The sequence below is a fragment of the Mus musculus genome, chromosome 4 (assembly GCF_000001635.26).
Source record: "Mus musculus strain C57BL/6J chromosome 4, GRCm38.p6 C57BL/6J".
Classification (NCBI taxonomy): Eukaryota; Metazoa; Chordata; class Mammalia; order Rodentia; family Muridae; genus Mus; species Mus musculus.
The window spans coordinates 87,209,445-87,236,173 of NC_000070.6; the positions used below are offsets into that span (position 1 = coordinate 87,209,445).

At 42.1% G+C, this 26,729-nt stretch overlaps 1 protein-coding gene across 13 annotated transcripts in view; it reads right to left on the reverse strand.

The window, feature by feature from the left end:
* Positions 1-21,208, reverse strand: part of Slc24a2 (solute carrier family 24 (sodium/potassium/calcium exchanger), member 2) — a 247,529-nt gene extending 226,321 nt beyond the window's left edge. For 7 of the 13 annotated variants that reach the window (XM_006538349.3, XM_017320436.2, XM_006538347.4 and 4 more), the window contains exons 1-2: positions 20,872-21,208; positions 17,439-18,519 (exon numbers count right to left, since the gene is read on the reverse strand). In XM_006538349.3, coding sequence (XP_006538412.1) covers positions 17,439-18,371 — 933 coding nt within the window. In that variant the 5' untranslated portion in view covers positions 18,372-18,519; positions 20,872-21,208. Of the gene's footprint in view, positions 1-17,438; positions 18,520-20,532; positions 20,666-20,871 lie in introns of those variants that run through there. The other 6 variants (XM_017320435.2, XM_030253877.1, XM_006538343.4 and 3 more) reach the window with 4 other exon arrangements.
* Between the last annotated feature and the right edge of the window lie 5,521 nt (positions 21,209-26,729).

Here is a 26,729-nt window from a genome sequence, read left to right on the forward strand (position 1 = left end):
TTTACTTGTTACCCATCTTCCTGGCTGGGCTACCATCATCACTCATATGGATGACAGCATCATTGTGTTTACTATGTTCTCACCCTGGCCTGCACAGCCTGTATCATTACTTGTGTGGATGACAGCATCAGTGCCTGCACAGTCTGTCTCAACAGCCCTACTGCTTCTAATAAAGACAGTGTGGGCATGGCCATTCTCAATGTTCTTATGGGCATGTTCAACACTCTTCAGTATGTAACACTGTTATACACAGATATGATGAGAAAGTAGACTACTGTAATTTGACTCTACACTTTCTGGCCCCAGAGAGATTCTTGTATGTTGATAAAGTTTCTCTGATCCTTGTTGTCATGGGAAGTCTTATTGCTGTGATCAGTAGCTCCACTTAGGTGTGCATTTGTACAATGCCCAGAGGTGCATAACTATGAACTATGGGTGCAGTGAAGCTTGTGTGGTATCCTCTAGGTTGCTCTATGCAATGATGCCGACTGCCCATCCAGTTATTCATATGTGTGTGTGTGTGTGTGTGTGTGTGTGTGTGTGTGTGTGTATGCACATATATGTATAAACATATAAGCTGTTATATGTTTATATATACATATATGTAATATCTATAATCACATATATATTGCATATATGTGTGTGTGCTTGGTTGTACTTGTGTGTGTACATCTTTTCTAGTTGATCTGTACAGGTTAAGGATCCTTCACAATCCATTTAAAGACTTTATAGTTGACCAGTGGCTGACACTGTATGTATGGGAATCAAGATGAACTCAAAATCCTTTCTACCAAGACGTATAGAACACATTTCCAACTTCTAGTTTCTTTATGGGGTAGGAAAGCAAGCAAGCCAACTTATTTGAATTCTAAATATGATAAAAATCAGATTGAAGCAAAAGGCCTCAAGAAGTTCCCATATGAAGCATGGCGTTCTGATCCTCTGGTCATGGGTCTCTTGGCTTTACACCTTGGTTCTGTTCTGAGCATCAGAATAAGGAGCTTATAGATAAATTAAAGTTTCTGGAATTAAAATCATGCACTCCTACATTAGCTTCTTGAGATTACTACAGAGCATTGAACAAAGATAGTCACACAAGAACAAGCAGTCCTAAGAGATCATTTGAGCTCTGTACTAAGATGTGCATGCAACTATCCTACCCCTGCTTCCTAATCTACCCACTTAGCATCTCTCCCTGTCTCTCCCTGTCTGCAGTTTCATTTTTGACATGAGCTCAGATTGTGAAACATCCCCATTACCTCATTAATATTCACACCACCCTGCAAAGCAAGAGGAAGGCCATCTGCTCCCATTTTTGATGTAGAAAACTGGGGACAGATAAACGCATATGTAACTCATGAAGTGTGGGAACAGTGAGATAGCAGGAACATAACAATATGTAGAGCTAGGGTGTGGGAACTGAAATTCAGCCCGACCATCTATGGTGTCAGCAATCCTCAGGGCAGCATCTGCCTCTTAGGACCGAGCAGATTAAACATGGAGAACAAACGTTCAGGGGGCACTGCAAATACTTAGTATTTTTATTTTTTAGGATGACAAAAAATATCTCTTAGAATCTCTACAGCCCAATCGAGAGCTTTAAGCATTTTTAATAAGAGGCCCCATGCTGATAATATTTTTTACACAAGCTATTCAACTACAGAAGATTCATTCTGCCATCCACATTTGCAAGAAGCTGAACTGAAATGGTCGTTTGGCATTCTTGGCACTGTTTTACTGAAAAAATAAAGAACCCAAGCACACACTGGAACTGCAGAGAGGAAGGGACCATGCCCAGTTGTGGCATGTGGCAAAATGCTGGTCTAAGGTGCTCGCACAACAAATATCACTGGAAATCCCGTACACGTGGAGCTAATTCCCAGAGCTACCCGGAGATGGAGAAGCAGAGCTGGGTGAAACTGTATCCCAGCCTGTGGTTATCTACCGGATAAGCATGTGTACTCTTTCCTAGAGCTTTTAAATTCTTCCTTCCCCTTCCAGCACAACTCTCTCTTATCCTGTTCTATTTATTTCTGTAAGTGTATGAGACTTGCAGAGCATTAACACATCAAAACATATGTTCCCTAAGCCCGTTATCACATCTCACCTTCACTTAGACTTTCAAGGTCAGAGCTATTTCTGGCTAGCTATATCACTGGACTTAAAATAAAAGGCAGCAGAAAATAGTAGATTCGTAATGGTCCTTCATAGTCAGCCTAAAAAAGAGCAGCCTGGCTCATCTGAATGCCATTTAAATAAATCAGTTTCTTGCTCAAGGCTACAGAACTCCATCTACAAAGCCACCCGTTACTATGAAGCTGACGCAAGCTAGACTCCAGGGAGAAGATGTTTCCTGGGCCCCTAGGAAGCCCCTAGAGCTTTGAACTAATTATGCATTAAAAGTATAATCACGTGGTTAAGCTGTTCTCCATCCTCAGACTGTGCTCATTGATCAGGTTGGTGGAGTTACAACATTAGCTCATGCTAGACAATGCCACAGTAGCTCTCTTCTTAGACTATATAGGTGTATATAGCAATTAGCTTCAATGCCTTGTTCAAGAAAGATGCAAATGTTACTAGGGCATGGAATGGGAAGGGCTACACACACACACACACACACACACACACACACACACACACACACACAGGTCTGAGTGGAACATAATCAAAATGAATAAACCTAAGGGCTAATGCCAGACAGTAGATGAGACAAAATCCTATAGTGTGGAGACTGGGAGCCATGGCCTAGCAGTTAAGTGCACTTGCTGCTTTTCCAGAGGTCCTAGATTCAGTTCTCAGCACCTACATCATAGTGGCTTACTTCCATCTGTAAATCTAGTTCTAGGAGATTCATTGCCTTATTTTGGTCTCTGTGGGCAGCAAGCATGCAGATGATGCATGAGCATGTATGCAGGTAAAACATTCACACACATTAAAAAAATGCCCACATTAGATACTGAAGAGAATTATGGCCTTGGTGTGTTATGGGAAGGGCTTCTGAGCAGGACGTAAGGAAGGTAACTGGATGTGAGCAAACCGTTTTAGGTAAGACAGAGAACATTTTGGAAACAAAGCGGTGTGGAAAGTGATACATCACCCTGACATTAGACATGCCTGCTGGGTCTAATGTTCATGCAGATACACTCCCAGCCTCTCTATAGTCAGGAAGTCAGAGACCCCCAAACAAGGCCTGGATCCATAAAGGCTTCAACTTCAAGGGAATCAATCTTTTCTAAAAGGCCAACTTTTTTTTTTCAAAGCTCCCAGCAGGATGCAGCTTCAGGGTTGACTCAAGGACCCCAAATTTCTTTCCACACAATTATGCCTTGAGAACAATATGGAAAAGTTAAGTCTTCATGGGTTCCCAGGCTAGGAGTAGCCTCACCTGAGAAGCACATTAAAAACCTCAAATATTGTGGGAAATATTTGTAAGTCATATACCTGATTAGGGTATATATTCTACTAACCAAATCACTCAAGTAAATAGCCCAATTTAAAAACAAGCAAGAAACTCTTAATGAACATTTCCTCAAAGAAGATATATAGATGGCCTCAAAACGCTATCTTAATAACGCTATCATCATCCATCAAAAAATGCAGATAAAATTACCCTGAGGTATAACTTCACACTCACATGCATTGGTATGAACAGAGGGATCTTACAAAGTGATGGGGAGAAACTGGAGTGGGTGTGGTAGCTTACATCTATAAACTGCATTGGGGGTCAGAGTCAGCATGCCTACTACGAACTAGATAATAGCCTGAGGTGTTGCTGCAAGACCTTGTTTTGAAAAAAAGCAAAAGACAAAATGAAGAGTAGGAGGAAATGCTGATAAAAACATTAGAACTCCTATGTGCCATTGGTAAGAATGCAAAATGGTGCTGAAACAAAAGACAGTAGTCTGCCAGTTCCTCAAAATGTTAAACAGATCATGTTAGCATATGCTCCAGGGACTGCACCATACAATACCCATAGCATTTATTCGCAAAACCTATAAACAAATGCTTGTTGCTGCATTATGCTTAATGATTTAAAAGGTGAAACAACCCCCGTGCCCACAAATTGAAATGTAAACAAGATGTATTAAAGTCATGTAATGGGATATAATTTTGCCATAAAAGATATAATCCTGAAGTTCCAGGAGAACATTATTCCAAATAAAAGAAGCCAGACAACAAGCTACACACTTCACGGTTCCATTTATAGAAATTGCCTAACATGGGTAAATCTTTGCAGGAAAAATAGATTGTGTCTACTGAGGGTTAATGGATGAGGTGGAAATACTGTTTCCTTAAGGGCTTCTTTCTAGGGTGATTGAAACATTCTGAAATTATACAACCCAAATATCCTAAAAATCTCTACAGTGTACACTTACAGTACATACTGGGGAAAGTTAATTTTATTTTAAGGGAGCTGTGACTTTAAGAAGCCAACAGAAACCACAATAGAATTCTTAGGGCCACAGCTGGAACAATACAGCTCATAGATCTAAGGTTCTTCTTCATAGCTGAGGGACATGTTTTCATACCTGTACTCTGATGGGGAATAATAAATGACTTCTAATGAACTCTGTTTCCTACATAGGAAAACTGTCATTAACCACTGGCCTTAGCACACAGACTAAGCATTTTAGAACTTATCAGGCCTAGAATGTTCATCAAGAACAAACGTTCATGACCACCAATATTAACTTCTTGGAACACTAAGAACCTATTGCCTTCCTTCTCATGTGCCTGGGCCAGGCGTCAGTTCTACAACTGCAACTCAATAGTTACTAAGGGGAGGGGTGTGGCTTACTTAAGGCAGAAAACACATATCAATAAATCAACATAAGAACAGGTACAAGGAGATCACAGAAGAGGCATTAGGATTAAATATTGATGAAGTATATGGCAAAAGTAAATATACTCTCAGGGTAGACAGAGTAGAGCTTGGAATAATTTTATGGTCAACAGAGGCCCAGTTTCATGGATAAGGAGTCACACTTTCTTAATCTTCTGTAAACATAAAGAGAGGACAGATTTACATCAAACATGAAGATATGACTCTTAAGGACTAGTTGGGCAACAGCATATTTATATGGCTGCAAGGGAGGCGTGGAGGGGGAGGGCCAAGCAGCCAAAAGGAAAGGAAAGGAAAGGAAAGGAAAGGAAAGGAAGGAAGGAAGGAAGTAAGGAAGGAAGGAAGGAAGGAAAGGGCCTGAATAGCAGGAGTCAAACAATGAGAGCAAGAGAGAACTGTGGGAAAGGCTGGCACACAAGCCTCAGAGCAGGCGACCTTGAGTCCAGCATGCAACTTGTTAGTTGTAGGGCCTTAGCTGGGCCTGGCTAAACAATTACCCTATTTAGTCTCATTCAGAATTCATAGCCTCTCTGCAAAGGAAATTGCTCTATTGTTTTAAACATATGGATAAGCAAACATAATCCCAAGGAGGTTACACAGTACATCTAAGATCACATGACCATCCTAATTCTAATTGTGTTGGCTTTAATCATGGTAATTTCAGAAAAAAAAAAGAATGATGGGTTTCAGGAAAATGTGATCTGTGCTGACCCTGGGCCTAAAATGATTGAACTCACTCTCTCTCTCTCTCTCTCTCTCTCTCTCTCTCTCTCTCTCTCTCTCTCTCTCCCTCTCTCCCTCTCTCTCCCTCCCTCCCTCCCTCCCTTTCTCCCTCCCTCCCTCCCTCCCTCCCTCCCTCCTTTCCTCTGTGTGTATATGTCTGTCCGTCTGTCTTTCTCTCCGTCAGTCTCTCTGTCTCATGAGACAGACTCTCACTAGGAAGCTCAGGCTAGCCCTTGACTCCCTCTGCAAGCCAGGTTGGCCTGGAACTCTACATCTTCCTGCCTTAGCATCCCAGAATGCTGAGGCTGCATTTGTGTGAACACCTAGAAGAAACATCTTTATCCCTGCATGATGCATACTTAATTCCACCACACAATAGAGAAAGTGCCGGAGCATCACAGCCTCACTTGAACCTTACCCAGATGGTCCTGTGGGCAGGTAAAGAAGCAAAGAAGCCCTTTCAATTTCTTCCATAAGAATTACTCTCTTCGGCAGGTTTCTTCACTGAAGACCTCTCCAAGGAAGGCAAATTCAAGGCTCCAGTACCTGCTCATCTCTGCTGCTGGACAACCCATGATTACAAACAAGTGCACATCCATAGATTCTGCCAACCACAGGTTAATAATTTGGAAAGTAAGTAATGCCTGTATTGAGCAATAGACATTTTTCTTGTCATCATTTTTTTCTAAACAGCACAGTCCAACAACCACTTGTGTAACAAGCTGTATTAGGTGCGGGTAATTGAGAGACAATTGAAAATATAGTAGAGGCTTATGTAGTTTCTATGCAAATCCTAGGGCAAATCCATGTGACTTATTTATTTCCCATTAACAGGGGAGCACAGTTATGGGAGTTGCTGGGGTTATCAGATATAAGCCAGCCTTTCATTTCCAGACAATAGATGCTCGGTGTAAAGTGCCTGGTACAGTCTTACACAGCCGGGGTGTATGCTAAAAGGCACTCCATCTTTCTAGGCTTGGTCCCTGCCAATGCATGGTTCTGAGTGCATCCAGTAAAGCTGTGAACATGGTATTAAATGTAGCCTGATACCTAGACTCCTCCCTAACCACCAATTTTACTGGTATAAGAACTGTCTCTGCATTATTTGGTTCACAAATTGAATACTTCATAGAAAGGAAACCAACCAACCTAACATCATAGCTTCTGCTCTCTTGACAGAATTTGGTCTCTCTTTGATTTTTAACCCGTGTTTCTTTCCCACCTCCTGACAAGCTCACTGGGAAGCAAGCATGAGTTGAGGTTCTGTAAGCTTAGGACCTAATCTTCACTCTCGTCCTATTCTAATTCCTACTGTAATGATGAGCATCATGGCCAACAGCTATGTGTGGAGGAAAGGGTTTCTTTTGTGTGCTTATTTACTTGATTTTTTTTTCTTCTCACAGCTTACACATCATTATGAAGGGATCTGAAACAGGAACCTGGAGGCAGGAGCTGAAGCAGAGACCATGTAGGAACGCAACTTACTGGCTTGATCCCCGTGACTTGCTCAGCTTGCTTTCTTATACAGTCTGGGCCCATCTGCCCAGGAATGTCACCACCCAAAGGGGATGGCACCACCCAGAGTGGGCTCCCCCACCAGCAATCATCAAAAAAAATGTCCCACAGCCATGCCTGCAGGTCAATATGATAGAGGCTTTCTTTTCAATTGAACCTCCCTCTTCCAAGATAACTATCTTGGGTCAAGTTGACAAACCAAATAAGCAAATGAACAACAACAAGAAACCCAACAACAAACACAACAACAACAAAAACTAACCATTGCACCTTCCATACCCTGTCAGAGCCACTTGGGTCAAGTTGACAAATCAAATAAGCAAACAAACAACAAGAAACCCAACAACAACAAAAACTAACTATCATATCCTCCTAACCATGTCAGAGCCACAGTGCAGCACACTGTGCTAAATTTTGCTGAATATTAGATTCTTGGGACAATACACACATACACACACACACACACACACACACACACACACACACAGAGTGGGGCGGGGGAGAGAATATGCTTGGGAAGGAAGCTATGAAGACATATAGACACATCTCAATGATAGAAGTTTCTATCATTAAAATTAGCATGGGCTTACTTGCACTTAATGATCTTTTTGGACTTGTGGCTCTGAAAATAAAGTCACAAAAGAGAAAATTTGGTGATAAGATGCAAGGGGCCTACTAGGCCAAAGAACATCTTTTGTTGAATTGAAAAGTGCTGGCAATATGGCTCTGCAAAAAACGGTGCTTGCTGTCAAGTCTGATGAACTGAGTTCTATCACCCCTGGAATCTACAAAGTGGGACAGAAGTGAGTCTTACACGTGAGATCTCATTCTCTCTCTCTCTCTCTCTCTCTCTCTCTCTCTGTCACACACACACACACACACATGCGCACGCACACACACACACACACACACACACACTCAAAGCAGAGTCACCACCCCTTCCCTGGGAAGCCACAGTCTTACGCTAAAGCACAGAGCTAATCCAGTGAGGTGACTTCTGGAGTTCTGCCCTTATTCATTCCTTTGTTTGGAAAGATGGCTCTGAGCACACTATACAACCTAAAAGCTTTGCCAAGGAGTCCTTCAGAGAAAAAGTAGGGGATGGGAAAAAGAAACTTTCTAACAGACTTTTTACAACTCAAGTCACAAGTCATTATTTAAAAGGTTGAAGAGAATGTTTTTAACGGATCGAAATGCAAGCGGTGTGAAGGTGAAGGCAAAGTGTTTCATTTATTTAGATTTTATTTTTATATGTAAATATGTACATCCCCATGCATGTGTGCACACGTGTATATATACTGAGTTGTTATACCTGGCTCTGTGGCACAGTGTATAGCACAATGGACTTCTATACACTGAATTGTATGTTTTAGGGCTGGGATATATCTCAGTGATAGAGCACTTGCCTAGCATATGCAAGTCTCTCAGTACAATTACCAGGACCTCAAAAACAAACAAACATTTTAAAATTATTATTTTAAACATGAGTCATGTTTAAAAAATATTTGGAAGGTGCTGAGTCAATAGAGCCTAGTATGAAGAGTGAATATAATTTGGAAGTGTGATTCATCCTTGTTGCTAATTATCCAGAGAAGCACTAAGGTCTAAGAATCAGTATGTACTTTGGAGTCAGGCAGACACAAGTTCAAATTCAGTTTAAATTTAAATCTAAAATCATCTGTATTTTCAGGTCCCTCAATCCCTTGATCTGAAGGCAGAGATGATATCTACTTCAGAGTATGGCGATGAGTGAGCCGGAAAGGAAGTGCTGTCTAGTTTTCTGATCCTCTCTGCCCTTGACTCTGGAAGGCCAGCAGGGCTCAGCAGGCTCCGGTAGCACAGAGAGGCAGCTGCAGCTGACAGCAAGGGTATTCACTGCCAGAAGCTGCCAGTGCCAAGGAGGCCGAGTGTCCTGCAGTAAACTTTAAATGACTTTCCTCCATGCACACTGTTCCCCATCTGTCCAGAAGAGCCATCTCCCAAGGCATGCTTAAGTTAAATTACAGCTTAATTAAGTTGATTAAAACATTCAAGTGAAACATCACATGTAAAGCAGTTAACGAGAAGAGTTGGGTGATATCGATATGATTAGTATCTGGTCTTCTGATAGTGTCAACATATGAGATTTCTAGTTGGCCTGGTTAGGATAGTTGACAGAGTATTAGACCTTCTAAGTACAGAAACAATATGCTAAAACACTGATATACTAGGTCATCTCAAACATACATCTTAATATATCAGACTACATCACCATTTCTCTACAGGGAAACAGAGATCTTCACTGGTAGAAAATCCCCCAAGGTCATATGGTCAGGGAACACATGCCAGATTTGGAACCTCGGTCTCAAGGCCTCCTCTTCAGAATAATTCACCCATTCATTCAACAAAAGAAACAATGGCAAAAGCTTCCTGATGGTATTTAGGTATGGAAACGGGAAAGATGAGAAAGCTAAAGTTAGGATTCTCAGCATATATTTGTAAGAGATCTTCATGTTAGTCATCAGAGTGAACTTTAAAATTGACACAAAAGACATAGGAAACTGGCAATCCACACAAGAAAAACCTAATTTGTCATAAGCATATGTTTCAAAGCAGAACCTCCCAATTAATGAGAGAAATGCAAATGAAAACTAATCAAAATTCTAGCTTTCACCTGAGGAATTGGAAAACATCACGACAGTTAATATTCAATACTGAAGAATGCAGTAGTGCAGTAGAAACTTTAAAAAGCTCAAAAGCCCTGGTGTTAAGTTTCTTCTTCTATAGAAGCTCATATGTAATCTGTCGTGTCTTCTTTTATAGCATGAGTGAAATACAACAATAAATAATACAACATGATAAAACTAAATAGTATCTACCATATTCCAGGAAGAGGACACACTCTCAATAGGCTAAGAATTTTTAACACCATGTTAAGTAATCTGTAATTATTATAATTTTTAAATCATGCATGTCTAAAATCCTATCAGTTTGTACAAATATGTAGGTATACATGTACACAAATCAGTACATGTGCAAATGCATATGTATGAGAAATCTAGAAGCATACAAGCAAACGTGATGTTTGGATGGCGCAATGAAGAGATTAGAAGCTACTTCAGATTCCCATCTTTTGTAGTTTCATTTTTTACAGTCTTATAAAAATGAGTATGTTATTTTAGAGTCTGGTTAAAACATATAATTTTAAAATGCAGGTCTAATATCTAAAATGTCCCCATATGACTTCCTGTTAGAATATCTCTTAAAATTGATTTGACTCAAAATTTTGCTGTTGGCAGGATGCTTGTTGATGAGGGTTTTTTCTTCCACAGATAGGCTACATTAAACACCCTGGGAATACATTATTAAAATTGCCCATCACTGTCACCTGCTACATATGTTATCTTTTAACAAATCCACAGGCTAAAATGTATTTCTGGCAATATGATAGATTATGTACTCAGAAAATCCCTTCTCAATATGTCATACCCCCAATACTAGATAACCTCCTCAAACAAATGAAATAATTCAAATACAAGACAATAACAATGAGTACTGAAGTGTGGTGTATAAGTTCTAGAACAGTACAGGGGGAAACAAACAGAAAAAAAATCAAAATAAAGGGCAAGGAAAAATTATGAAAAGAAACAGCAAGGTTATACAATAGAAATTATAGGGGTATGACAGAAAAATGTTGTAGTCAAACACACTGAGTCTCCAGTTCAAAGAAAATGACTGTCAACCTGGAAAAGAAATAAACTATAGCTGCATTCTGCATATGACAGACTTATATGAAACAAAGTAAGATGTGTGAAATCAAAGAATGGGAAAATTAGACATGCCAAATACCCTCAAGAAAGGTTAACACAACAACTTCATTCTCCTTTTTCAAAAGAGATTTAGTGTGTGTGTGTGTGTGTGTGTGTGTGTGTGTGTGTGAGAGAGAGAGAGAGAGAGAGAGAGAGAGAGAGAGAGAGAGAGAGAGAAGCCAGGAAAGGGCTACATGTGTCTTCCTCTGTCAGTCTCTGCCTGTTCCTCCAAGGGGTCTCTTCTTGATCCCTGGGCTTGCATTTTTCCCTCTAGGTTGCAAGTCAGCAAACTTCAGATGTCTTCCTGCCTCTGGCCTGCTGGGAGTTGTGGTTAAACCTGTATGCTGTACCCTGGGCTTGTTACTTGGCTGCTTGGATCTGAAGTTCTGGACTTACATAGCAGGAGCTCTTCACTTTGATCTGCTTCTCCTCCTCCACATTCTGATTTCTAGAATGCAGATCTGTAACTGGTTCTATCAACAAGGAGAAGAGGAGAGGGAAGGAGAAGGCAGGGAAGTGGAATAGTAGAAGACTGGGTCAAGGTAATGGCTTTTCTGCATTGCTGACCAACTCAGAGTTTAAGCCAGAGAAAACCAGATTAAAAGACGCAGGGGCGGAGGGGATAGTCAAATGTGGACTTAATGCATGGAATATCCTTGACCTTGAGGGTCTTCCAAAAGGTTTCACTTATTCTAAACCACAGTTACTTACCAACTGGTTAATAAAAGGAAACAAAACAAGAAAAATAGCAGCATGTTATATCTCTATCTAAATGAATATATAACACTCGAAATTCTAGTTGATTACAGATTTGTGACCCCTAAATTTTCTTTCTGTTAAAAAAGATGATCATTTTTCACATCTCTTTAGAAATATGTTCTTCCTAGCTTGTGCATGCACACCTATAATCCCAGTACCCCCTGTAGCTGAGCAGGATTGAGGTTGCCAGTTCAGCCTGGGCAACACAATTAAGACCAGGAAGATAGAAAGGAAGAGCGGGGGAGGGAAGGAGGGTGAAAAGAAATAAAAATTCTTTATTTTCATGAGACTGATCTTGTCTTCCTTGATATCTGTATATGAGCTTTACTGATTTATATTCTAACTTTGGGAGGGCTTGAGTTTCCTAACACATTCTGAATCTTAAGCAAGCTTTGGGCTACACACGACTGTTTATAAAAATTACTTGCGATTTAATGAGAGAAATGCTAACTATGTAAGGAATATTTATAATGTTTTAATTCTAATTTCCTCAAGGATGTAACTAACAATTTCAACTGCAAAAACTGTTCTCAACTTCCAGGAGCAGTTAGGTTGACTAAAGCAAGGTGCTCCCAGATTACTAGAGTCTGGCATTCCACTATGTTGCTTTCAGGGTCTTTATTTGGATCACTTCCTTGATTAGAACTCAGCTGACTTGCTGTCAGATTAGTGTGCCAAGTCTAAGAAGCTAAGTACCATGGACAGCTGCTTTCTGGGCCAGTGACAGCCTAGTACAGTGACACATCAAAACCAGGTCTCAGCAGCTAGGCGCTCCCTAAAATGTCTGCATGTCCTGAAAAGAGACTGCTCTAACACCCATTACCAGTAACCAGCTACGATGGGGCTTGAAAACAGGGTCCCAACCATTCTATGCCTAATTGCTTTAAACAGATGTTATACTTAGTACAGGTATTTCTGAGCCCCTTTCAAATGGTTTCCTTATTTCAAGCAAAATTCTGGGCAATAAAATTTCAGGACAAACCACACATGCATATTCTCTCTCTCTCTCTCTCTCTCTCTCTCACACACACACACACACACACACACACACTCACATTTGGTTTCACTGGACTTGTTTACACATGTAACATGTAAACAATAGTCACTGTACATAGTTAGTCATTAGGTTTATGAAGATTATCACATGGCAAATACATTCCCCTGAGAGGCACAGAAACCTGCTTAACCCAGTGAGCCACTAAAGTAAATTTATCCTTCAAGGAATGCTCTTATAAATTAAACCCAGAATCACTTATTTTGACCTACTGTTCATTTAAGAATGGAACAATGAAAGAGGGGAACCAACATATACTGACCACACCACTGTCAAAGACTACGCTATATGCTTTGCTTGTTAGTGATCATTTAACTGTTTTTGCAATCTTTAGAAAATTAATGCTATTAATTTCATCTTCAAAATTAAGAAGCTTGAGGCTCAGAGAGCTTCAGTAATTTCTCAGAAGCCACTAGGACTGTTACATGGATGGGCTTTAAACCCCTCTCCTGATACCCAGGGACATCAGGAAATTACTCAGGGTACTTGTGGGACAGGTTTCATGGGAGAGGAGATAGAATGAACTGGTAAAAAGGGCTAAAAGGGAGTAATGGGACAGGAAGGGTTAAACTGAAATGGGAGAACAGAGAGCACAGTAGAGGAGGGAATACAGAGAGAAATACATGGCACTAAAAACATTTCAAAGAAAGACATCAGAAACAAATAGGAAGTAGAGGCTTCCTATTATAAATACACATACATTAAGAGATAAAGTAGAGTTACCCATAGCAGGCAAAACCACCTTCATTAGACACCATGGGCTATCAAGTCAAAAATCCCAGCACCAGGAATGAATTCTTTATTTTCAAGCTGTTGTTCAGAGTGATCCCATACCCCCGCCCCCCCACCCAAGCATTACATGCTATTTCACATGCTCTTGGCTACAGCCCACATAAGACCCTACTTCTGAAGCCACCATACACTTGAAATCATAGAACATGGAGAAATCCAACTGGTATTGACCTGGACTTTTTATCCCTAGCTAGTGTTTATAAAGTGGAAGATACTAGGCACGCTACCAGAGGAGAAAACTCATCAGCAGTTTTACTCAGCTATGAACCCTGTAAGCTACAATAATGACCAGCCTGGCAAGACATATGCACTGGTGTAATAAAGGCATGACTATCATGGGAGTAACCAACCACTTTGTAAAAAATTGACTTGATTCGCCCTCCACAAGATGAAACCTATACACTATTATCCAGTCACAAGGCTCAGCCCTAAAGGAACATATATACTGTATCCCTTTCTTCCAAGGCCCAGGAATCATTGTGGAAGAGGGAACAGAAAGATTGTAAGAGCCTGAGGCAGTGGACGACTACAAGAAAACATGTCTTCTGAACACAGTAAGGGAGATGCACAAAGGAACTCCCAGATGTTGCGATAGCATGCAAACGGCCTGTGCAAACTCAAGCCAGACTAAGTCCCACTGTGACGAGGGGAGGAGGCCATGCAACCTTGGTGTTATTGGAAGCTGCTGGCTGTTGCAGAGAGGGAAGGGGGTGGGGAGTTTCAGAGTGTAGCCCTTGACAAGTTGATTACTATTCAGTGGAAGACTACACATCCAAGAATATTTGGACAGCACAAATTGGTCTTTAAAGGTTAAAAATAAGGACACAAAGTTGGGTAGGAAGTAAAGAGGGGGCAGAACTAAGTAAAGTTGGGGGGGGGTAAATATGATCAAAGAACATTTTATGAAACTCAAAGAACAAATTAAAAAAAAACTTTTTTGTCTGGGCTTCTGTATCATGTCATGACACCATGCAACATTTTAAAGAAGGTAGTTGAGTCATCAAAAGAAAACTTAAACAAACAAACAAACAAAAAACCTAAAAATGAAAAGCATACATGGGGAAGCAACATTTTATGAAAAGAATTACCAGTTTCTTCATGTTCACAGTCTATTGCTTTCTGGCACAATCACTATCAGTCACTATGAGCCCAAATTAAGATTTCCAATGTCCTTATTGAAGTAAGTCATTTGAAAGCTATTTCACTATGTTGAGCCCAGAAGAGTTGACTATACCAATAGCAAGAACCACTTGATGATCTGCTATCCAAAATGTGTTTTTTCTGCTTTCTCAATTTCTCCTGCCCCATAATTGCAAAAACAAAGCAACAAAGTAAGCTTACAGGAAAACGAGCTAGTATTTGCTCTCTAGATGTCTATATAGTGTAGCCCTTCCTACTAAGATGCACATGGGATACATTCAGTGTAGGGACTCTCTAAGTGTCCAGATGACATCAGAGCACTGATTCCTGTAGAAGAAAAGTGCTATTCCAGTCAAAGTGACCTCAGCACACCAGAAGGAAAGTGGCTATACTCAAATCAGCCCTTCTGAGATATCTGTGCTCAGAGCTGGGGAGAAAACTCTACAAGACTCTGGAATCAGGAATGTGATAAGGACTGTAATCACTTCAGAGTTCCAGCAGTGAGTCCAAAGAGAAACCAAGGTATAGTTTCTTGAACAGAATCAGGTTCTTATGAACCACCTCACTTGAAAATGTATGATTGTGCCCTAGACAGATACAGGTCTGCTATGGAAAAAACCCATCTACTCCAATTAGTTATCATGTGCTAAAAGAAAGGTTGAAGACTGAATAGATTAAATTAAAACTGTAGTATGATAGAACCATAAGAGAATAAGCACTCATGGAAATATTTAAGATTAGAACCTCCAGCTTTATGATAAAATTATGTATACTCAGAATTTAACAGATTAAAACTAAGATAGAATTAAGAATAAATTATGGATACGAGAAAGGCATGTCAGCCCGAATCCCCAACTTATAAATAATCAGAAAAGTGAGGTGACAGTCCTCTAATTAATCAGGTAAGAACTCTGCCAGGTCTCCTTTAGTGAGGACATTATAGTTGACTGAGAAAAAAGAGAAAGAAAAAAAACCCCAAGGCTCAGAGTTCCTCAAAAGACTTTTCACTGTTGATATGCCTGGGATATTTCTAAAATGCTTCTTAAAAATATGGCTTTTCCTGAGAACTGCCCAGTACACTGACTGAAATAGACCACAGACTAGTAAGCAAATCATTCAAACAGGCCTGAGGAGAGTTTGGGGGTCATCCTTTTTGTTACTAAGGTAGAGCACAGAGCACAAAGAATGTCTCCGTCAGATGTCACGAAGGGTATGTCATCAGCTATCACCCGTGAATGCGTGCTCGCTGCATATTGTGCTAAACAGCTCGAGAAACTACAGTTCTCAATGAGCACACTCTGAAATAAATGTTAGAATAAATATATAGTATAAACATGCCGTGGACCAGAGAAGAGTAAAGGTGCTAATTACAGAAGCCTGGTGATCCAAGTTTGATTCCCCAAACCCCCACACAGATGAAAGAAAAAATGAACTTGACCAAGTTGTCCTCTGATTGACACATGTGGTGGGGCACATTCACCCCTCCACACACACACATCATGTACATGTGCATGACAAAAATATTTAAAACATTTCTCCTTTGCACGCTTTTGTGCGTTCTCTCTCTCTCTCTCTCTCTCTCTCATTCTCTCTCTCTCTCCCCTGTTTACATAAATATTACTAGTGATTTTTCCACTCTGCTTCTACTTGGTGGCTACTACAAAAAAATGATGATCATCAAACTAGACTATAATGGAATTATGTAAATTTAACTAAAATAATACCACTTTTCTCCATTTTGTGATCAAATCTCCTACTGTTTCTCAAACATCTGCTTTTTATATGTGTGAGGATTTTCCCACTTGCAAGTACGAAAAGTTCCTGTATTTACTTGGGTTTTCCGCTTAAAATCATATTCAGAGATGACATTTTTATAGCTAGACTATCAATCAGAATGCTGCATTAATTATGAAACTACATAAAAAATCCACTGATGCTCCTCATCTATTGTTTTTCTCTCAAATCTACATTTCTTAGATCAATTTCTTTTAAACTCTTTGCAAATCTGCCTCCTTAATCAAGCACCATTACCTCCAATCCTCCTGTGACTGTACACTGGGCCATGTTTATTATGCTGGGCCAAAGGTCTGCTGCAATACAGAAGCAGGCTGGCCAGAGATTTCCTCTACAGTGGATACTGATTCCTTTCAAATAAGATCATGTGGATCAAGAAAAATAAGCATAGGTCTGGGGGGTGTTCCTCAGTCTCAGGTTGCTTGCCTAGCAATGTGAGAGGCACTTGGGTTTAATCCCCAACACCATGAAATTAAACTGACTTAAAGAGAAAAGGGAAAATATCTATAGTCACTACCATGAAGCCAAACAGCTCTTAAGCCCAGGCTGCTGCTGAAAGATACAGCTCTTATAAAACAAACTTTCTCCCCTAAACATCTGCAAAGAGATGGTTCTTGATCACTATCATATGCTTACCTAAAAAAGAAAGCCCTGTCACTTGCTAAGAATATGCCCATCAAAATGAAACCACTCTCAAAATCACTGGGTCTGTTTTTCCAAAAAACAAGCCAGTGCTGAGTCTGACATGGGATGCTTATATAACCTATATTTACATTTTTTTAACTCTATAGTAGCTTTGAAACTTGGTAGACACGTAGGAAATGTCCTACAAATTATATTTTCTCATATCACTTTCATTGGCTCTCACAAAACTGCTGAAGGCAATCTATTACTCACTCTAGCCCAAAGATCATCATAGTTTAAAAAAAAAAAAAAAAAAAAAAAAACAAGACAAAAACAAGCTGCAGCTTGCCAAAACATGTGCATTTAGAACTATGCTAAGAAAACAGTTAAGACTACTTCCACTGACCTTTGCTTGGGCTTCTGGCACTGTCACCTTGATAACATTATTGCGAGATATCATTTGCTTCACCCATCTCTCTACTTGGACGTTGAACTTCATGAAAACCACATAGGCGAAATAAGCTGTTAAGAGGAGTAAGCTTTCCCACCACATGATAACGTTATCCAGGAAAAATGTGATCAACATGAGCAAATCAACGATGTAGAAGGACACATCCCGAAAGAGCGGCCACCAGGTCAGGTTTAGGATTTCTCTAGAAAACAGAGCACACATGCCAATAACAAAGAGAATATTGAACACGGCGGAACCCACGATGGTGCCAATGCCGACATTGCTGTGAGCAATGAAGACCCCTATAAGAGACGTGAAAAGTTCTGGGGCTGACCCGCCTGCAGCCATGAAGGTGGCTCCAGCCACATCATCAGAGATTCCCAGTTTTTCAGTGATGACAGTTAGAGAAGGAACAAAGAACTCATCACAGACGATGGCTAATGCTATGAACATATAGATCATCCCAATGACATGCAGAATGATGGCACCTTTCCTTCGCTCCTCCAGGGAAAAGATGTCCTTTGGGTAGTCTCCCTGGGTGTGCTCAGTACTGTTCTCAGCTTGGTCTTCCTGAGAAGCAGGTGGCTGTGGGGTGTAATCTCGAATCTTGTCATTTAAGTCTAAGAGAGTTCTTTGACGGTGACCCTGTGCTACTCTGGGGCCACTCATATCACTGGCTTCTCCTCTGTTGCTCTGAGAGTCTGTCTCAGTAAAGGCACTGATTGAAAATGGGACAGTGCTCACAGCTACCAGGCCCATGACAAGGCCAATGACTCGAATTAGCTTCAGTTTTTTCCTGCTATTATAATGTCTCCTGCAGCCAAATGGTGACTCATGGGAACACCATTTCTGCAGGAGCCTGGCTGTGGGGCTTTGGTGGAGATCCATCCTTGCTTTTCTGGTGGATATGGTGGTCTTCACACTTTAGACTCAGACAGATGGCTCTGGCATACTGCTCCTTGCTTCCCAGTCGATGATGCTTATGGGCACTTCTACAGTTGGGGATCTTTACTCTTCACGGGGAAAATAGCTCCACCTAAGTTTAAATAAAAACAACAATGGTAAGTAAGTCATACAATCTTACCGTTCTATAAAGATAACTTTGCAGATATGATGACGCCTTGTCCTGTGGCCTGTGTTCATGGGTAAGTTACTTAAGTTCTATGTGATTCTGGCACCTTAATTTATTAATTTAATTGGAATCTTTCTCTTAATTGTAATTATGTGTGCCTGTGTGTGAGTATGTGCACATGTGAGTGCAAGTGCCCTTGGGGTCCAGAAAAGGCCTGGAGCTAGAGGTAAAGGCAGTTGAGATCCATCCAACATGGATGCTGGGAACCAGACTCTGGATCTTTGCAAGATGTGCTCTTACAAATCACACACACATACATACACACACACATATATGTATGTGTGCATATATATACACATATACATATATACACACATATATGTATGTGTGTATATATATATACACACAGAGAGAGACAGAGAGAGACAGAGAGAGAGAGACAGAGACAAGGAGACAGACAAAGAGACTGAGACAGAGACACAGAGATATTGATTGATTGATCAAAAGAGTCATAGGCAATTAAAGTCCTTGCCAACCAGAATTGCTTTGTGTGTGTGTGTGTGTGTGTGTGTGCGCGCGTGTGCGCACACGTATGTACACATGTGTGCACATGCTTTGAGGCTCCCATTCAGAGCTTCAACACTCCAGACAATAACTCCTATCACTGAACTACAGCCTCATAAATTGCTTTAAGATGAATTAAAATATAAGAAGCACTTGGAAGAAGTGGTATCTAGAATGGACTCATAATCACATATATATAAACCAAGTTAATATTTCAATAAGTCTGATGTTAGATTCAGATAGCTGAGATGCGTGTAAGTATGAAAAAATTTATAAACAAAAGTCAATTCATCCATCTGAAGTCATGCAACATTTGAAGTCATGCAACATCCTTCTGTGCTAAAATTGTTCCACTTCTTTTGGAACTAAGTTCTTGACAACTGACCATTATCCATTATGCTTTCTTCTAGAACAATTATGTAATTCAGTGCATTTTCTGATTGAACCTATCATTTGGCAAGGGGTGGATTTGGGAGGAGGTAATACTGTTTTCCTGTTCACACAATAATCACAAAATATTATTTTTATGAAAGTGTCACGCATTAGCTACAGAGAAACTGCTCTTTAAATATTGAAGTTTACAAAAAAAAAAAAAAAAAAATGTCCTGGCGACATGAACAAGCTGCTGTTTTCTTAAAGCACCTAAACTGTTTCCAGCAGGAGCTTCAAAAACAACAACCAAATCCTTTAGTCTTATTTTCAAAAGCTCCAACAAAGCTCAACGCAGTGACATGACCAGGAGGCTATTTAGAGATACCAAGTGGGTATTTCATAAACAACATGCAAGTTGCAGCAACACCTCTGTGGATAAAATCCTCCCTCAGTAGCCCCAACACCTATCCTTTATGCCAGATATGCAAAGCAGAGTTTTGATTCGCTATTCCACAGAAGAGGTGGGTAAAGTACCCCCACAGGACTGCCGCTACAGTCAAGATTCCCTTTCTAAACAAGCCTTTACATTTCTTGTTTTTATTTTCGTTTTCGGTGCCAACGATTTCATTTTAGGAGCATTCGCCGAGATCACCTCAGGTGTAAAATTAGCTAATTAAACACAGGCCATTTACACACCGGGATTAGCTGGAACAGAGCAAGACTACCAGTCAACACAGGCTGAGTTGCAGCTGCTCCTCAGATAACCCCAGCCCATCGAATGCCTGGCTGCCTGCAGATGTCTAAGCTTAGCACCCGTGATTAAGAGACTCACAGTGCTCTAGGGATTGTCACAGTGCCGGTCAAGACTAGCCTGGGTTGGACTCCCAAGGCTCAAGATCAGCTCCAGGGTGAGCTATGAAAACCCACTGCTCTGTTCTCTAGGATGTGCCCCCAGCTGCGCCCCAACTTTGCTTGGCATGATCTTAAACTTTTCCCATGGAGGGTCAATAAGAAAATAAAACGAAAGGGTAGCCACCCAACCTGCCATCCTGGAACTGCGACGCCTTTGGGGTGGTGCTTGCTCCGCTTCTGCCCCGATAGCTTGTGTGTGTCTGGGGAAGGAGCGCGCCTTTGCGCATCCCCTTCTAAGTCAGGCTCTTGCCGGTGTCCTCCCTCCCAGAGCCTGGGTGGGCCATGTGGGGGCTGGCAACCCGCGCCCCCGAGTGGAGAGAGTTGGCTAACTCAGAGCTGGGCCTGGGGCGCCACATTCACCACGGGGCCACCTGTGAGCCTGCGGCGCAGCTGCGCGATGCGCGCGACCCACCCGGGGACCAGCGGCACGGCAGCCGCAGAGCTGGAGACCCAGAGACCCGCACTTACCAGCACTGTTGAGCAAGGCTCACACGCCGGGCCGCTCGGGGACGCGCCTCGCCCGGGCTCGCGATGGACGTCGCCTTCGCCGGCCGAAGCTGGGCTCGCGAGGACACTGAGCAGCGGGCGAGCGGTGGTGAGCCAGGCTGGCGGACGGCGCTGGGCCCCTCCCTCTCGGCGGCGCGGGAGTAGCCGCAGCTCGGCGCCCTCCCGCCTTGCGCGCCTCCTGCGCGGGCCACGCCCGCCGCTGCCGCCTGCCAGATTTCTCCGCAGTGGGGACCGGGTCAGGGTGTGCCAGCAGGCAAGGGCACAAAGGAGAAATCATACAGGTCCTTGCCATACCTGCTTCCCGAAGCCCGAAAGTGCTACCAAGTTTGGGGTCACCTATAGCAGCCACCTCCTCTCTAGTTATCTGCAGGGATAGCAGTCTCTCTATAATGTGCAAAGGTGGGAAATATGGTCTTTAGAAAGGTACAGGCCGTGGGTCAAGGTTCTTGGCCCCAGCGGGAATTGAAGCCTCTAGTTTGCAGAAATGAGACACTGAAGGGTCTTTAGTCTGGCAGGATAACTTTATTATCAGTATGATGATACTACCCAAGACACTGGCTCACATTGGTGTCCCTGACAGGATTCATGTTTTTGCCTCTGGATTTCCAATCCAGTGCTTCTTCCTGTCTTATTTGCAAAGACATCCTTAACCAGGAGAAACTGAGTCCAGCTCCCTGGCGATCAAGCCAAGAGTATGGGTCAATGAGTAGAAGGTGGAACACTATTTGTTTCGGGAAATTTTATATGTATATATTTTAAACTTGATAGATGAGGAGGCCCCACCCTGGGGAACGTTAGAGGTTGTCTTTGCATTTGTGAGCTATCTTTTTGGCTCTACAGTCCATCAGACGTTTACTCAGACCCCTGGGGCGGTCTTGCCAAGTCAAAAGAAGCCTCCGGAATCTAGAGTCCTTCATTTTCACCAGACATTTAAGACTATTGCCTTACTGCGAGGTTTTCACTTTTATTTTGAACATCATGGATTGAACTTAAAAAATAGAACACAACCTTTTACTTTTTGTTCTGGGAAATAAAACACACACAGATGTAAGGAAAGAACACAGAAAGTTTGGGGGGGGGGCATCATTACCTTGCAACATTATTGACTCCTGGCCAGTTGTGTTTTATACTTGCCTGCTTTCCCAGAGTCCCTCATCACAAAACAAATCTCAGACAGCACATCATTTTATTCACAAACACTTAAGGGAGGGAAGGAAACAGTTAACCAATACTAGCATTGTCTCAAGGAAGACTCCAGAGTTGACCCAGTTAGGCACACACTGATCATGATGAGCCAACCTGTACATCAGGAGATCACTGCGACTGCTTCAGGTCATCAACAGCTGTTTATAATGTTTCCAAAACAACCCAACAGATTGGTAACTGTTGATGATGGAGGAGGAACCAAGTCATATTGCAAAAACATTTTAGGAGGGTGAGAAAAATCTTGCATTCGGTCTACTTTTTGTACAAATGGAACCCGACGTTACCCCTTGTTTTTGACCTTATTAACTGAGAAATCCCTATCTGTCTCAGGCTGCAGATGCTAAGAACAAAAAAAAAAAAAAAAAAAAAAACCAAAACGGAAATAGGGAAATAGTCTGCACAGCCTCTTGCTTAAGAGAAAACAAACTAGTCATGTTGGCCATGGCCTGTAATTCCAGAACTATGTGGCAGTTTTCTCTGACATTCACACCCTTCATCTTAGTAGGAAATTTAAAACATAGGATATGAAAAGGAAGGTAAAAAAACAAGCAAAAAAAATCAGGATATTTTAGGATAGGATGTTTACAGGAAAGTGAAACAACTGGGTATTCTGAGGGGAAGTGAAATACTCCATCTTGCCCAGAGACAGCTAAGGGCCTTAAGACAGGAAGCAAACAACTCAAAATATCTTTAGGAAGTCCCTGAAACTGACAAGATTCACTAGCCACCCATTCTCCAAGAATATATAAGCAGAAAAGACTGCTCAGTCACTCTCAGACCAACAAAGGAAAGACTCACAGATAGGGCAAGCTCCGAAGAAATCTCTCAGCAAGCTGCTTAGAAAGAGGCTTCAACCAGACCAGTCACCTGGAAGAGGCAGAAATTAGCTGAGCATCTTCGAAGAATCACAGGTCTGCTGTAGTGCCTTGGAGAAACAGACCAGTCAAGCTGCCCACAAGAGGCTCAGACCAAATGAATGATAAACATCTTTCAACCTGTTGAACTGCCTACATGCTGTGGAGGTCCAGGTATGGTGAACTGTCACCCATGGTGGTATGGGCTTTTGATGATGTTGCTGTGTTTGAGTCATTTCTACTCCTGCAATTAACCTCTTGCCCATATTCCTGTAAGTAACTCCAGTATAGCTCATTGCCTCACCAAGGTGGACTTGGGTGGTATCTGTACTTGTCTGTCATTGGTTCTCTATCTAAGGTCAATTCCTGTTTCTTCATGGCTCCCCAGGAATAGTGTCACACAACACTTAAAACTCAGGAGGCAAAGCTGGGTGGTGGTGGTGCATGCCTTTAATCACAGCACTTGGGAGGCAGAGGTAGGCGGATTTCTGAGTTCGAGGCCAACCTGGTCTACAGAGTGAGTTCTACGACAGCCAGGGATACACAGAGAAACCCTGTTTCAAAAAAAAAATAGCAACCCCCCCCCAAAAAAAAAACCCTCAGGAGGCACAGACAAGTGGATCTCTGAGTTTCTGTGTTAAAAACACTGTAAGGTACAAAAAAGAAATTTTTTTCAGAGGACATCTGAGAGCTTCGTTGATCTATGAGTAAAGAGATGTAAATTTAGGAGGCAGTTTGACACACTGCTCATTTTAGCAGAATAATAATGGTAGGTTTACACCTAGGGCCTACCAGCTCTTCAATCATGGACTTTCATCTAGACTATAGCACCAGGCAGGTGTTTCCTCCTATGGAGGAGGCCTTAAATCCCTTCAGCAAGCAATCGGTTACCTCCATAACATTTGTGCTGCTACTGCACACAGGGGCAAATCGTGCCACACAGACCTTCATTGTAGTTGGAAGAGTTCATAGCTGGGCAAGACTGTGGATAGCTTCTCCCTGGGTGCTTGCAAAACACCTTCCAGTACTATGAGAGCTCTCTAGCAATAAGAGGCTTCCTGGACATTGCCATTTGATTTCTCCACGTCCTAAGACCGAAGCATACGGTGTCTTCTGCAGTAGGGTCTCGCTATAAAATGCCGGTGAGCAACCTAGAGCAATGGCAACAGTCTTTATTTCTTCAGTGGTCACCGTAACTAACGCCTCTGACGAATAACTGGAGAGGCAATATCGAACAACTTGGGTCTGTACTTTTTAATTGGCAAGATTTTTTTTTAAGGTAACCAGCTCTAGTATCATAGAAACGACTAGCAAACCCTTTGATTTAATAATTTAAAAAACAAAACAAATCAGGAAAAGCAAAAAAATCCAAGCTGTAGTAAATCATCAGAAAGTGGGGGTGGACAGAGCAGAGTCGGTTTAACTCTCTTTCCTTCTTCTCCCTCCCCTCACTCGCCTCCTTTTGGTCCACCTTTCATTGCTTCCATGTTACCAAAAGCTGTAGGCTGTGAGGCCACACACAAAGGATGCAGGATTCCCAGCATTAGCAGTTTCCGGGATTCCCTTAGGCTGAATGCTAAAATCCCCTGCTAAGCTTGCAGTGTCCAGACCATAGGAGCTTCTGAAGTCAAGAATCGGCCTGTGTATTTCAGCCGCCACAAGATGATGGTATCTGTGAGATGGAAAAAGCAGCTGCTGTCAGGTGTCACTTAAAGCCAACCAGGAAGGAGTAGCTTGTTCTGTAGTAACAGGGGACTCAGAGATCACAGTGGCCTAACACGCATAGTCTTGCCCTTGCACAACTGACCCCGGTGAATTTTGCTGTATCACCCTTGTTCTGGGTTGCAAGTTGTCCTAAGTGGAACACAGTAGACTAGCTTTTATGGCTTCAGCATTTACAGCAGCGGCTCGCATTGGCTGAAGCCAACCACGTGACCGATCTAAGGTCACAAGAGCAAAGTTTCAATAATTCTTCGTGCTTGGAAGAATGGAAAGGTGTTGTCCCCAGCACTTGGGACTGTCACATCGGACAGCAGGTATGAGAATAAATAACTAATATCTTAAGCATTAACTGGATTTGTCACTGGAAAACAACTTTTATTTATTTTTTTCATTTTGTAGATGAAGAAGCAAAGGGCTTGTATGATAAAATAATTTGCTCAACATCAAACAGCTTCCACTTGAGCCCAATATTGTCTCCAAGGTCAGAGTTCTTAGCAGGATTGCTCATGGAATATGACAGGGTTAGTGACATTTCCAATTGAGATGACATGCATAGGCAGGTCCGATGCATTTCTGCTACCGCTAGTCAGACCACAGTCAACAATGGTCTGCTTTGCAAAAGAACTTAGTTTGCTTGTTTAAAAACCACGGTATAAATATTAAAATGGGATCCTGGCTCTCTGCAAAAACATTCTCCTTGGGTCCCTACCCTGATCTGCCTTTACTTTGTTTTGTTCTTGGTGGTGGGATTTGTGTTTTGTTTTGTTTTGTTTTGTTTTGTTTTGTTTTGTTTTGTTTGTCTGTGGCCTTCCTCTTCCGGTTGTATGAGAAGCACAAGAGTGAACGCTGTGGAGTTGAGGGACAACTTTCGGATTCTCTCCCTTTTACAAAGGCATCTCAGTAGCACATAGAACCCCATCCCAAAGATAGCTTTCTTCTGCTGATTAGATAGTGAGTGAGGAGAAATGATGAATGGTTATTAGTTTTACAATAGGAATAGGCGTTTTTTTCTGCCTTTTAAATGCCTAGGAAGCTAACAGTCAGCATCTCCTTGCAAACCTGGCTTAGCCTCCTGGCTTCTGAACACCAAACCTGAGCACAGTGCTGAGGCCAGGACCCAGAGGAGGGTGGATCAAGTCTATTGATTTCAGCAGTGACTTGGAGTCTAAAGTCTTGGCTGTCTTCCTGGTTCTAGTGGGGACTTCTTGAGTGACCTCCAGGATGGCCCTTTTGTCTCTCAGAGCCACATTGGCAAGGAAGTGCAGACAATACAGGTAAGCGACAGTGCCAGGAGTCAGAGCCGCCCGATTAAAAACTGTGCCTCTGCTGCCTTCATCCCGTGTGCCATGACTGAATTCCAGGTCAGGATCTGAGCGTAAAATCAAAGTCACAGTACTAAGGCAGGGTCACAGGCCTTAGCCTCAAACAAGCCATCAAGAGTGCGGCTCTGCCTATGGCTCTTGGTTGCTGAATTCAAATATTTGTGTTGTTCATCTCATAGCGTTGGACTGAGTACCACTAACCATTTCCCAGGGTCGGAGGTGTCAAGTTGTATAGGTGGAGTACAGCACCTGCTTCTGAAACCACTGCTGACGTGTGATGGAGCTTGTGTGGGTGAAGCTTTCCACACCATTCCATGTTGACAGGCCTCTGCCCCACCTCTGGGGTCAGTCGAAGAGGCTGGGTGGCTGGGTTTGTTCACCTTCTCCGTGGTGGCTTCCTTGGCAGTAATGACAGTTTCTCTCCTACCTGCTGCTCCTCTGTTTATCCCTCAGTTGACTGGGAATCAAAAATGCTAAGGCAGGTGACAAAGAACCTCACAAGTGCTACAGATAGGAAGACAAGGACTTCCCTGAGAAACGTCCATTCTTCCCCCTGCCCCCTGCCTCCGGTTTTCCAGACCCACTGTCATATTTACTGTATTTCTTTGCTTATTGGAATGCAGCCCAGCATGTCTTCTAAGGGAGGTAGGATGAAAAATGTTTGTCTCTACAAGCCTTGCACAGCTAACTGTAAATTTTGGGGGTTAGAATGGGC